The sequence below is a fragment of the Oncorhynchus masou genome, chromosome 25 (assembly GCF_036934945.1).
Source record: "Oncorhynchus masou masou isolate Uvic2021 chromosome 25, UVic_Omas_1.1, whole genome shotgun sequence".
NCBI lineage: Eukaryota > Metazoa > Chordata > Actinopteri > Salmoniformes > Salmonidae > Oncorhynchus > Oncorhynchus masou.
The window spans coordinates 17,699,893-17,714,002 of NC_088236.1; the positions used below are offsets into that span (position 1 = coordinate 17,699,893).

At 44.0% G+C, this 14,110-nt stretch overlaps 1 protein-coding gene across 1 annotated transcript; it reads right to left on the minus strand.

Moving 5' to 3' along the window:
• Positions 1-4,144: 4,144 nt before the first annotated feature.
• On the minus strand, positions 4,145-11,433 carry LOC135513513 (chondroitin sulfate N-acetylgalactosaminyltransferase 1-like). Its single transcript, XM_064936390.1, has 10 exons — positions 11,387-11,433; positions 9,231-9,823; positions 8,971-9,071; positions 8,619-8,791; positions 8,134-8,350; positions 6,437-6,538; positions 5,577-5,758; positions 5,372-5,466; positions 5,185-5,266; positions 4,145-5,081 (listed from the first exon to the last, which is right to left on the minus strand). The coding sequence occupies exons 2-10, from the start codon at positions 9,612-9,614 to the stop codon at positions 4,789-4,791; spliced, it is 1,629 nt and encodes a 542-aa protein (XP_064792462.1). The 5' UTR covers positions 9,615-9,823; positions 11,387-11,433; the 3' UTR covers positions 4,145-4,788.
• Between the last annotated feature and the right edge of the window lie 2,677 nt (positions 11,434-14,110).

Sequence of the window (14,110 nt, forward strand, 5' to 3'; positions counted from 1 at the left end):
CCAAATCTAAGGGTAGAGCTCAAAAATTCAAGCCCATTGGGTGCTGCCATAGAGTTACATTAGAAGTGCCCATCCAAGAAGGCTCAAGGTCATTGGCCACAGATAAAATGACATCAAATCACCTTATATCTACAGTAGCTTTGACTGGACTGTCATACTATCAAAATCTTCGCTAGCAAGTTTGCATTCATCATTATGAATCAAGTGGACAATCTACTGGCAAATGCTTTTTAATCCTTGTCATATGAAAATAAATAATGAAGCGAAATTATTGATGAAACGTATCGGTGCTCATCGGCCATTGGACATAAACATTGGAAATCGCAAATTCAACAATGAGTGGTTTGCAAAGCGATCACTAGCCTATTATACAGTGGAGTGGGTTTGTGGTTCCAAGTCTGGGTTTAAGGGTCTCTTTTCCAAGATTGAAAACATAAACATTCAACATTGGCCTTGCTGTCAATCCAGCATGACTTCTGCTGCACTCAAAACAATTGTAAACTCAGAATTGGGAAATCTGCCTTCAGTGAGTTTAAGATACATGAAAACTCTGAAAAAAACTAGCTCTGACTGGGAAAATACATTTTGAATGGTCATCCAACTCGGAGTTGCATATCTGGAACTCGGGCCTCTTTCTAGAGCTCTGACCAGAAGATCACTGATATGATCACTGATTCAACCCTGATTCAACCTTGTTTTTTTTAAATGTTTTAGATATCTTGAGAGCACCATAAATAGAGAGAATGCCAGACTTTGATGGCAAAATTTGCCCACGAAGGACCTCCGCGCCCCCTTCCTGTTCAAGTGAGTCCAAAAATGCCTTGTATGCTGCTGCATGAATGATGTAATAAGCCAGGGAGATAGCTAAGAAAGTAATAATAAGTGTATGTTATGTTGTACACTGTTAGTAATCCATGTTCCTCACCCTAATATTTTCCCCTCTTTTCCATTAATTTTGCCTACGGTTCTTACTTGGTGGTGCACATGTAGCCTACAGTCTGTTTTAGAGAAATGTAATCATTGAATATTGTAAGTGCTTTCATTGTCTGCTTATAAACTCGGCAAAAAAAGAAACATCCTCTCACTGTCAACTGCTTTTATTACCAGCAAACTTAACATGTGTAAATATTTGTATGAACATAAGATTCAACTGAGACAGAAATGGAGTATTGTGTCCCTGAACAAAGGGGGGGAGGTCAAAATCAAAAGTAACCGTCAGTATCTGGTGTGGCCACCAGCTGCATTAAGTACTGCAGTGCATCTCCTCCTCATGGACTGCACCATATTTGCTAGTTCTTGCTGTGAGATGTTACCCCACTCTTCCACCAAGGCACCTGCAAATTCCCCAACATTTCTGGGGGGAATAGCCTTAGCCCTCACCCTCCGATCCAACAGGTCCCAGATGTGCTCAATGGGATTGAGATCCGGGCTCTTCGCTGGCCATGGCAGAACACTGACATTCCTGTCTTGCAGGAAATCACGCACAGAACGAGCAGTATGGCTGGTGGCATTGTCATGCTGGAGGGTAATGTCAGGATGAGCCTGCAGGAAGTGCGCCACATGAGGGAGGAGGATATCTTCCCTGTAACGCACAACATTGAGATTGCCTGCAATGAAAACAAGCTCAGTCCGATGATGCTGTGACACACCGCCCCAGTCCACGACGGACCCTCCACCTCCAAATCAATCCCACTCCAGAGTATAGGCTTCGGTGTAATGCTCCTTCGACAATAAACGCAAATTTTACTATCACACCTGGTGAGACAAAACCGCGACTCGTCAGTGAAGAGCACTTTTTGCCAGTCCTGTCTGGTCCAGCGACGGTGGGTTTGTGCCCATAGGCGACATTGTTGCCAGTGATGTCTGGAAAGGACCTACCTTGGGCTCCTGAGTGGCGCAGTGGTCTAAGACACTGCATCCCAATGCAGTACCTAGTTTGAATCCAGGCTGCATCACATCTGGCTGTGATTGGGAGGCCCATAGGGCGGCACACAATATGTCAGGGTTTGGCCGGTGTAGGCCGTCATTGTAAATAAGAATTGGTTCTTAACTGACTTGCCTAGTTAAATAAAGGTTCAATAAAAATAAAATAAAAATTACAACAGGCCTACAAGCCATCAGTCTCTCAGCCTATTGCAGACAGTCTGAGCACAGATGGAGGGATTGTGTGTTCCTGGTGTAACTCAGGATGTTGTTGCCATCCTGTACCTGTCCCGCAGGTGTGATGTTCAGATGTTCTGATCCTGTGCAGGTGTTGTTACACATGGTCTGCCACTGCGAGGATGATCATCTGTCTCCCTGTAGCACTGTCTTAGGCATATCTCTATCTCTCTCACACACACACACACAGATAGAGGGTAAGGAGGAACGAAGAGAGAGAGAGAAATGGTTTTGAAATATTGTCTATGCAAGACCAGAAAGAACACAAATATTGACATACATGCTCATCTACTCCCAAATCATGTAAATCCAATGATATTGCATGCAATCCATTGCAATCCAATTCGGCTTCTTGATCCTTCTATCCAGATAATGGGCTCCAAGTTTGTTGGTCCCGGACAGTTCTTCTTGGTTTGTAAAGCTTGGGTTATGGCTACAAACATTTTATCTATTAGGTGTGTCACTTAGGTGTCTATTATCTATTAGGTGTGTTTGGGAAACCACTGCTTAGGTACCCAAATGTGGTCACCAGCTTGAAATGAAGGTGTTGTAGCACGTGGTCTGCCATTGCGAGGACGATCAGCTGTCCGTCCTCTCTCCCTGTAAGGCTGTCTTAGGTGTCTCACAGTAAGGACATTGTAATTTATTGCCCTGGCCACATCAAATCAAATTTTATTTGTCACATACACATGGTTAGCAGATGTTAATGCGAGTGTAGCAAAATGCTTGTCCCTGCATCTGCAGTCCTCATGCGTTCTTGCAGCATGCCTAAGGCACATTCAAGCAGATGAGCAGGGACCCTGGGCATCTTTTTTTTTGCTGTTTTTCAGAGTCAGTAGAAAGGCCTCTTTTGTGTCTGAAGTTTTCATAATTGTGACCTTAATTGCCTACCGTCTGTAAGCTGTTAGTGTCTTAACGACCGTTCCACAGGTGCATGTTCATTAATAGTTGATGGTTCATTGAACAAGCATGGGAAACAGTGTGTAAACCCTTTACAATGAAGATCTGTGAAGTTATTTGGATTTTTATGAATTATCTTTGAAAGACAGGGTCCTGAAAAAGGTTCTGACTTGGTGTACAGGAGAACACTGTAAGAATGACCCATGTTCTGAATTCTGTCGCTGTACATTTCAAAAGTGCTGAACAAATAGTTATATTGACTACGTCTGTCCTAACTCGCTCATTAATGTCTTAATTGAAAATACGGATTGCCTCTTATCCACTCGTTGTCCCCTTATGTCACAGTTTGTACATCTCAATTGTCAGTAGAAACCACATTTGCGTAAGCAAGTCAGCCATATCAGCTATGTTTTTTTAAAGGCAGTAAATGAGGCTGAATGAACTGATTCGCTGCCAGATAAGGCTCCGCTGATAGCCAGGTGTAGCAGTGGTAAGGTGTTGGGACTGTGTTGGGACAGCTTTATGTAGGCCCTAACAGTTTGTGGGCACCGTTTGTCACCGTTATAGTGCAATTAATGTATTGTTTAGTGTTGTGTTTTTTAGTTTTCCCCACAAACATTTACATGTTAAAATGCCACTGGAATGTGATACAAAATGAGGCAAAATAAGAACACATTTATGTCCCACCCCACTTCTAAAACACAGGTTCCACCAAAGTGTTTCTTCTGTTCTGTGTCAAAACATGCCTGACCATGAAATACTGTCAGTTGTAGGCCTCCACACCTTGTAGCTATGTCTGCACAAATAGACTCTCTCTGACAACACACTCTCTCACACACACACACACACACACACACACACACACACACACACACACACACACACACACACACACACACACACACACACACACACACACACACACACACACACACAGAGGGGAAGGGGGAAGGAAGAGAGAGAGAAATGGTTTTGAAATATTGACTCTCCCAATGTTCCAAAGCAAGACCAGAAAGAACACAAATATTGATGTACATGCAATTGCTCATCTACTCCCAAATCATATAAACGCTATGATAGTGCATGCAATCCGCATTCTTTTAATTAGGCTTCTTGATCCTTCTATCCAGGTAATGGGCTCAAAGTCAGTTGGTTGGTTGAGGCATTATGATCTTGTATTATTCTAATAAATATTCAGATACAGTTATAAATACAGCGTGTTATACAAAAACATCCTTCCCTTCATTTATACAAAACTATTATTTTCATTTAGTCCATAGCAGGTTGACAGTCTCAATACAACAAAGTGGGTAAGGTTCTTCTGCCCTCCCTGCTTTCACCCAGTGAGCACAAGAAGTTGAAAGACATCTTTGCAACGTCTTTTCAACCAAATGCTCATAGAACAGACTCATCAGATCATTAGGCCATCATCCGTCAGCAAATGGCAATAACGACGTACATGACATCACATCAATGTTTCATTCAATAACATTTTAATCTTATCATGACAAAGTTCATGTCTCATCCCTCTACACGCCCTCCCCAGTCCTTAAATTCTGTTTGTAGGATGATGAGATCATTGTTCTCTCAACAGAACCTCTCCAGACGTACTGATGTCCTAACCCTGACCACAGGTCCAGGGTCAGATATAGTTCAACCTCCTAATGGTTAAGGCTAGGATAAAGGGTAGGGTATTCTGATCTTAGATCTGTGGTTATGGGGCAACCTCTACCTCAAGTGACTTGAGTCGTTCAGTAGTTTCTGCCTCTCCATGTGCTCCTGGATCTCCTGTGTGAAGAACAGCTCCCCCAGGTGGCCGTGAGAGGCCTCGCTCATGGCCTTGGTCTGCATACACATCTTATACTTGTCTGGCTGCAGCTCGTCTGCGCATTGCTTCTCATGCCACAAGTGGAAGAGGCTACGGGAGGGAGATCGAATCACCATCAGCTTGCTGTGCAGGTACTTTCTGTATAGGTGAACATCCTCCAAACCCCAGCCTTTGGTGTTCCGGTCAAACCCACCTGTGCAGATCAGAGATATAAATTGACAAACTCAATCAATCAAATTAACAATCAGTCAGTCAGTCAGTCAGTCAATCAATGAAGAAACATATCGTTTAATTACCTATGTTGATGAAATCAGACCTATACTGGCAAGTCATGCCAAACCCAAAATCTCTCCAGAATCCAGCATCCTTCATGATCACCTGTTGCAGAAAGACACAAAGTAAAAGTATCATAAAAAACACTATGTAATGTATAATACCTTTTTCCTATTTCCACACACAGGTGCAACGGCAAGAAAGACTCACCAGTTGTTGTTGAATAGAAGGGAAGGGACTCTGGTTATTGTTGATAAGAGATGGATTGTACTGACTGAAGAGAACTGGGTAGAACACTTTCTTACCTAAAGTTTGAAAAACAAAGACATGCATCTTCCATTAAAACTTCCATTGACAGACAGACACACTGACACACCGACAGATTGATAGATAGTTCGTAGCTGCCGCTCCTCACCAGGCTCTGCATTGAGTCTGCAGGATGTGAGGAAGTCTAGGGTAAAGTGGATGTCGACATCGCAAAAGAAGAGCAGCACGTTGTGGCTCCGCCTCCAGGCCCGTGCGCCCACCTCTAAGCCCCGCCCACGAGAGAATTCCTCATTCAGTTGGATCAGCGTGAAGTTTCGGAACTGGGTTTCCCTGGGGGAGGGAAAGTTTTGCTGAGGTCAACCAAATCAGTGTTTAATGAGAAACGGTCATCAGTCCAACTGGAGGTCCTCAAGCCTTAGGTCAAATCTAAACAAACACAGTTGTGGCTAGAAACTGAGTTTCATCATTTGAGTGGGTCATAAGAAAATTTGGAAATGTGATAAAATCAAAATATGGGTGGTTTAACTTAAACACACTTCCACATATTCACATACAATAAGCCCTGTTTGTGGTCAAACAACTTCTGCCCTTATCATTCCAGTCCTGTTGGTTATCCTGTATCTGTATGGATCTGCTACAATCAGGAGATTACTCTAACTTCTCTCCTTACAGTCTCCTAGCTCTGCAGAACTCCCCTGGCTCCTAATGCTTGAAAAGATGTGCTGATTAAAGAACATTAACAGTTTCTGTATATCTCATTGGAGTTATATCTACACTATCTGCTATCCACCAACGACCGCAATGCAGCACGGACTCATCCCTAATTAGGAATTCCAGAGGAGCAATCCATTCATTAGAAGGCAATATGCTGTTGGACAGTACACCGTGGAGCTGAAATTTAAGATTAAGATTTTCTGACCTTTGAGCCCTGTTTGATGGAGTAAGCTTGCTGTATATTTGAACTTGTAATTACTTACAAACATGGTATAGCTGAGAAGAGTGTATTACCTGGATGTCTGATCCATGATGGCTTTGACCTCGTCAATCTGGTCCCTGCCAAAGTAGACCACAGTGAGGTGGGTCTTCCCTTCCTGCTGGATGCACACCTTTCTGAAACAGCAAGATGACAGTTACAGGCTGACCACACCGCTCGCCTCGTGTGCGTGAGCGTTACAAAATACATATAGAAATCCATGTTATTCAATTATTGCACCCACACTGTTCGCGCACGCCAACGAACATCTGCGTTGCCAACGGCTAAAATAGAAATCAGTTCTATTTCTGACGCAGATTGCGCTGCAAGTCCTGCCTCTCCCATCTCCTCATTGGTTTGTAGAAGCAGGTATGCACGTGCCATCTCCTCATTGGTTATACCCACGTTGGTGACTGAAGACGAACTAGGTCAGTGGCGGTAATGCACCTTATGAAAGTTGCCAATCGCAATATAAAGTCAAGAGAAGAAAAGGCCTGGAAGTAAGAGAGATGACTAGAAACGATTCGGTTGACCGTTTAATGTGTGGATTAATTGTCGGAGTAGAGGACCTTGGGCATTTCAGGTAAAATAACAACTCAATGTTTATATCGCATGACAGATTAGCCAGCAACAGCAAGCTAGCTAAATAGGACAAATTAGCTAGCAAGTGCCAGCTAACTAGCTAAATTGCCATAAATGTTTAATGCTTTTCGACCTGTCCCCAAATTAATGTAATTGGTTCAGAGTTTGTTTTGATATTTTAACCTGCGTGTCGTGATCGCGTTTGGTGTGGGGGGACAAAATACATTTATACACGATGGCGCACGCGCGCAGGTGGTTTGGGTTCTGTGTTATAGTCACCCTAGACCACAGGTGTCAAACTTATTCCACGGGGAGCCGAGTGTCTGAGGGTTTTTGCACCTCCCTTGAACTTGATTGATGAATTAAGGTCACTAATTAGTAAGGAATTCCCCTCACCTGGTTGTCTAGGTTTTAATTGAAAGGAAAACCTCAAAACCTGCAGACACAAGGCTCTCCATGGAATGAGTTTGACACCCCTGCCCTAAACAGATGGGCTGCCTACTACAATGTTACCAGGGTTCCAGCATACATACAGTACCAGTCAAAAGTTTGGACACACCTACACATTCAAGGGTTTTTTCTTTATTTGTACTATTCTCTACATTGTAGAATAATTAAATAACATAACATAATTAAATAACATACGGAATCATGTAGTAACCAAAAAAGTGTGAAACCAATAAAAACATATTTTATATTTGAGATTCTTCAAAGTAACCACCCTTTGTCTTGATGACAGCTTTGCACACTCTTGGCATTCTCTCAACCAGGTAGTCACTTGGAATGCATTTCAATTAGTAGGTGTGCTTTTTAAAAAGTTAATTTGTGGAATTTCTTTCATTAATGCGTTTGAGCCAATCAGTTGTGTTGTGACAACGTAGGGGTCGTATACAGAAGATAGCTCTATTTGGCAAAATACCAAGTCCATATTATAGCAAGAACATCTCAAATAAGCAAAGAGAAACGACAGTCCATCATTACTTTAAGACATGATGGTCAGTCAAAACAGAATGTTTCAAGAACTTGGTCATAAACACCTGACATTACAATTGTTAATGCTGAGAGAAAAACTCTGTATATACAACGTAAATGGTCTTTACTTCCAAAACCGCCTGAGATTGTGGGCCATGTCGTTTCTATTTGTTCGAACCTGAAGTTGTTGATGAACTGTCTGAATGTGTCAGCCCTCCTGGACAGTGGTACTATGATGTTGATGAGCATGTGGCGTGTGTCCACCCTCTCATTCTTCACCCTGACCACCGGGCCGAAGGGTCTGAAGAACACCAGCTGTCTGAAGTCCTGCGGCCTCTCGCCCTTAAACATCAGCTCATACACTGTCCCCTTGTCACGCTCTGTACGGGTCAGCCCTGTTAGGGATGGACGGACGGACCGACGGACCGACGGACGGATGGACAGACATACAGACAGACAGACGGATGGATGGACGGACAACAGACAAACATCAGCAAGTACAAATCATTTAACCAATTGCAAATTGTCTTCATGGCCCTCTGGAGATCTGAGAGGATTTCAAACTTGTAAGCAATTTGTTGAAAAAATCCTCCTTTTTCATATTAAAATTCCACCTAGATAACAGGAGGGCAAAGTACACTTAGCTGGGCCCAATACGCTCACCCTCTATGAAGTCCGATGGTGAATAGGAGCGTCGGCGGCGCTCCCCGTGTTTCCGGGGTCCGTTGAGGACCTGCAGGGCTATCTCTAGCGTGCCTGTCAGCTCGTCTCTCCGGTCCTTCCTCACAGGCCTCTCCTCTGGATGACGGGTCAGACCCATCTCGAGCTGGTACACCCTGGAAAATAACCATCCTGAGTAGCACTGCATTTATATTGTACCTCAAAATGGAAACGTGCTTATGGTTATGAGTACGGTCAAGAGGTTTCCATGGTCAGGTCATGTGGTTAGTGTAAAGCTCAGGGGTCTAATTATAAGGCCTTTGAAATAAATAAGGTCAAAGGTCACTTGACTGACCTGTGCAGGGTGAAGCTTTCGTAGGGAATTACGGCGTACTCACTGGGCAACTTCTCACCAGACTGGACCTCAGCCCGGCTCAATTGGGCCTTGAAGAACTCCTGCCGGAAGAGTTGACATACTGATTGATAAAGATGCACACACACACACACACACACACACACACACACACACACACACACACACACACACACACACACACACACACACACACACACACACACACACACACACACACACACACACACACACACACACACCTGGAGGTCGGTGTGTGTCTGGGGCCTATGCAGGCCCTCCAGCCCCATAGGTAGAACCCCTTTGGCCCTGGCCTTTTCCAGAGACTCCTGCAGCTGCTGGGTCCTCATCTGAAGAGCCTCTTTGAGCTGAGCTATCTGCTTACTGAGACTGTTAATATAGTGCCTGTGTGTGTCCTCGCTCTCCTGCAATAGCGCCAGGTAACCCTCTTTACTGGTGGCTCCTCCAGCCCAGACCTGGGCCTGTTCATGGCTGTAGCTGCTCTGGGGTTTGCAGGCCAGCAGGTAGAGTAGAGACAGGCAGCAGCACACCACTAGTGCTATGACCCCAACACGGGCCACCAGAGTTAACAGCCACCTTCGGAGCATTGCAGATTCAGAGCACATTAACGTTTACACAGCACATCTCTGGAGCACGGTAGGGGCTTTCAGCTTATAGAGGTCATCCTTCCCGTCGTCTTCACTGCCCACACTCATCTCTCAAGTCCCCCATGACAGAATGGTCTTAATGTTCCACGACACTCATTCCACCGATAGATGAAGTCCATCACAGCATATTCATGCCATATTAAAGGTTAAAGGGCATTCTTCCTTGCCTGAAATGGAAAATAAATGTATTACGTTTCTAATAGTAAATTCCAGCTTTAACAACACACTGTAGTAAAACCTGAGTCCTGGTTACAGAATCAGGCTGTGGGACAGTACATGTCCAAGCAAAAGTCAGGTTCCTGTTAGGCTCCTACATTCAGTAGAACAGCTGTATGACTGACAATGTGTGGACTGCGGGTGAATGACATACTGTTCCAAATGAAAGAAGCAGATTATTATATTTACGTTACAGTATCAGAAAAGACGATGATCCGATTAGAGCAGTGGTCGGCAAAAGGCAACTGGCCCACAAATGGGATTTTTGGGCCGAACGTTTTTAGTAAATAATAATAATATATATTTGGGGGTGGTGGGCATTATAGTTCTTCCAAAAAAGACTGTTAAAATCACCAGGAATTCAGCAACAAAATGGTGTAATTTAGGAAATCTGATCCCAACTATTCACACAAACTAAAAAGAGGCAGATGTGATCGTGTCGCACTCGTGTGCGTCTGCGTGTGTGTGTGTCGGACTGGACTAATATAAGACATACAGAGGAACACCTGAACTTACATACTCTTGCAGAACCACAGCACTGTAGAAGAAAATGCAGGACACAAACCTCTCTCTATATCTGTGTGTATGTGTGTAGGTGTGTTTTGTTAGTCAACGTTAACTCTCAGCACAGTTAGCCCTTTATAGACCAGGTCGAGGTTGAACTCATGAAAGAGCTGCTTATGTTTCCAAGTCCACTCGAACTGTCAGAGAGGATACACATAGCCTGCAGTACACACCCGTGTGTGTGTGTTTCTCAGAAAGGATACAGACAGCCTACAGATATATAATCTTAATTTGATCACCCTGTTGCAGGATTCATTTAAAAAGTGCATTGCATTTGAGGTTTAAAAAGGCTTCTGAAGTTTGTAATATCCACTTTGAAATTTCAGACTTGATTTCCCTTATGAAAAATATGTCAACCCTTCCAAAAATGTCCATAATCCACATAATAATTTACATTTCCTGTTGCTCTAGGATTATTTTCCTGCTGTAGAAAACTGGCTCAAATTAAGATCCTAGATCCTAGATCTAGTCCACACTATAGGATATTATACAGCCTGCTAATGTGTGTGTGTGTGTGTGTGTCAGTTTTTGTCAGAAATGTTATTTTTATACTGATACTCTGTAGTGCACTGCATTTCAGATGTATTCTTTACTCCAGTTATTATGCTTATGCTAGCAATCTTGTCGAACTGAGCTTTGCAATGAAACATTGACCCATCATTATAACACATGGTCATGTTGCAGGACAGCTACCAGAGTTGAAAATACATACTTTTAATGAAGATACAGATCTTTATCCGATGAAGGGATCTTCACTGAAATATCATATCTACGCACGTATCAGTAAACTGATACTCAGATTCATATTTAACTAACATATCTCTCTCTCTGATTCACAGTTTGACCTTAACTTTCTGATTTTACTCAGAGAAACAGACAAACAAGTCTGCAATCCACATGCCCTCAATAACTAAACACTTCTTATTCAATATAAAACGATGTATACTCACCAACTGCTCTCCATCTCTCGGCATGCAACATAGCAGAGATAAGACAGCGTGATTTAATAATCGCCATGCATCTCTTTTAAGAGTTAGCAAACTTACTGCACAGAGCTCTGCGCTTCCTTCATATTAGCCCACGACAGAGCTCTCTCTCTCTCATTAGGATGCCTGAGAGCGAGAGAGAACGAGAGCAAGAGAGAGAGAGAGAGAGAGAGCGAAAAAGAGAGAGGGGGGACACAGAGAGAGCTGAAATGGCCCTCTTTGGCTGAGCTCACTGCTGCTGAGTGCACCCTCTGTCTCAGCCTTCCTCTTCCTCCCCCACCACTCCCTCTCCTCCCTCATCCTCACCATGAGAGCAGTGTTTGTTAGTGTGGGGTTGTATCAGTAGTATGAAGTAACTTCCTTTCCTACCAGTTTGTTCACCTATTAGTGGTACTAAAGGAAACTATATTGGGAAAGGAGAAGGAGATAGGATTATAAAGACTATTGGGACACAACCTGAGCTCCAATCTCAAACTCCTAATCATCTTCTTGAAATCCCCCCTTTTGAAAGTTTCAGTCTCTTTGACAGTGAAATCAAACTAGTAGTACGAGTGGGAACTGGCTTTAGAAGCTTTATGATGCTTTGACACATGCACGCTATCCTGATTTCTTACTAGATCATTGGTAGCTGTAGGATTAAGTGTGAGGGAAATATATATGCTGCATCTACATTCCAATTGAGCTCTACCAGATGAAACATATTTGTCCAAGAGTGACATAAAGGGAGTTTAATTTTCATAATATACGACCATTGAACACTTTTTGTTGAGATAAGGAGATAATCAAATTCATATATTAGATGTAGACTGAGGAAGCAGCAGAATTGCATGTCTCCACGAGTATCCTTTACAGAAATAACACTTCAGATGTTACTCTTATCTTGTACCAGAGGGTGGCGCCAGAGACACTGTCATGCTCAGCATGCACACACACAAGCACAGACACTAGACAACGTAGTCAAGAAATAAACAACTTGTAAAGTAGTAAACTAAGAAGAAGGGTAAACCCCTACATTTATTCAAGTCACATTTGTGTACGCCGACTGATTTAAAAACGTGCAATGTGGCTGGTGTAGAGAAACCAAAAGTCTCTACAAACCCCAGGCACATTACAGGAGCTGTAGGTGGTGCTACACAGTAGTTCTCCAGTAGTTATCTTTATCCCATGGTCAGTACTGGGATGTACCCCCATGGCACAGGCAAACGTTACATACAGTGCATTCGGAAAGTACTCAGACCCCTTGACTTTTTCCACATTTTGTTACGTTACAGCCTTATTCTAAAATGTATGACATTTTTTCCCCCCCTCATCAATCTACATACAATAGGCTATAATGACAAAGCAAAAACAGTTTTTACATTTTGCAAATTTATTCAAAATAAATGATCCTGATCCTGACTAGTCTCCCAGTCCCTGCCGCTGAAAAACATCCCCACACCATGATGCTGCCACCACCATGCTTCACCGTAGGGATGGTACCAGGCTTCCTCCACACGTGACACTTGGCATTCAGGCCAAAGAGTTCAATCTTGGCTTCATCAGACCTAAGAATCTTGTTTCTCATGGCCTGAGAGTCCTTTAGGTGAGTTTGGCAAACTCCAAGCGGGCTGTCATGCGTCTTTTACTGAGGAGTGGCTTCCGTCTGACCACTCTACCATAAAGCCCTGATTGCTGGAGTGCTGCAGAGATGATTGTCCTTCTGGAAGGTTCTCTCATCTCCACAGAGGAACTGTGTCAGTGACCATTGGGATCTTTGGTCACCTCCCTGACCAAGGCCCTTCTCCCCCGATTGCTCGGTTTGGCCGGTCAGCCAGCTCAGGGAAGAGTATTGGTGGTTCCAAACTTCTTCGATTTAAGAATGAAGGAGGGCCTCCCGCGGGGTGCAGCAGTCTAAGGCACTGCATCACAGTGCTAGCTGTGCCACCAGAGATTCTGGGTTCAAGTCCAGACTCTGTCACAGCCAGCCACAACCGGGAGACCCATGGGGTGGTACACAATTGGCCCAGTGTCGTTAGGGGAGGTTTTGTCCTGCAGGGATGGCCTTGTCCCATCATGCACTAGCGACTCCTGTGGTGGGCCGGGCGCAGTGCACGCTGACACAGTCGTCAGGGGCACAGTGTTTCCTCCGTGCGGCTGGCTTCTGGGTTAAGAGGGCAGTGTGGCTTGGGTTGGGTTGGCTTGGGTTGTGTTGTGTTGTGTTGTGTTGGGTTGGGTTGGCTTGGGTTGGGTTGGCTTGGGTTGGGTTGGCTTGGGTTGGGTTGGCTTGGGTTGTGTTGTGTTGGGTTGGCTTGGGTTGGGTTGGGTTGGCTTGGGTTGGGTTGGCTTGGGTTGGGTTTTGGAGGATGCACGTCTCTCAAGCTGCGCCTCTCCACAGCCTGTATGGGAGTTGCAGCAATGAGACAAGACTTTAACTACCAATTTGGTACCATGAAATTGAGGAGAAAATGGGGTAAAAAAAAATGAAAAGAATGATGGAGGCCAATGAGTGGTGCAGCTCTCTAAGGCACTCCATCACAGTGATAGAGGTGTCACTACAGACCTGGGTTCAATCCCAGGCAGTATAAGAACCGGCTGTGCTTGGGAGTCCTATAGGTTGGTGCACAATTGTCCCAGCGTCATCTGGGATAGGCTGTCATTGTAAATTTGAATTTGTTCTTAACTGACTTGCCTAGTTAAATAAATAGAAAC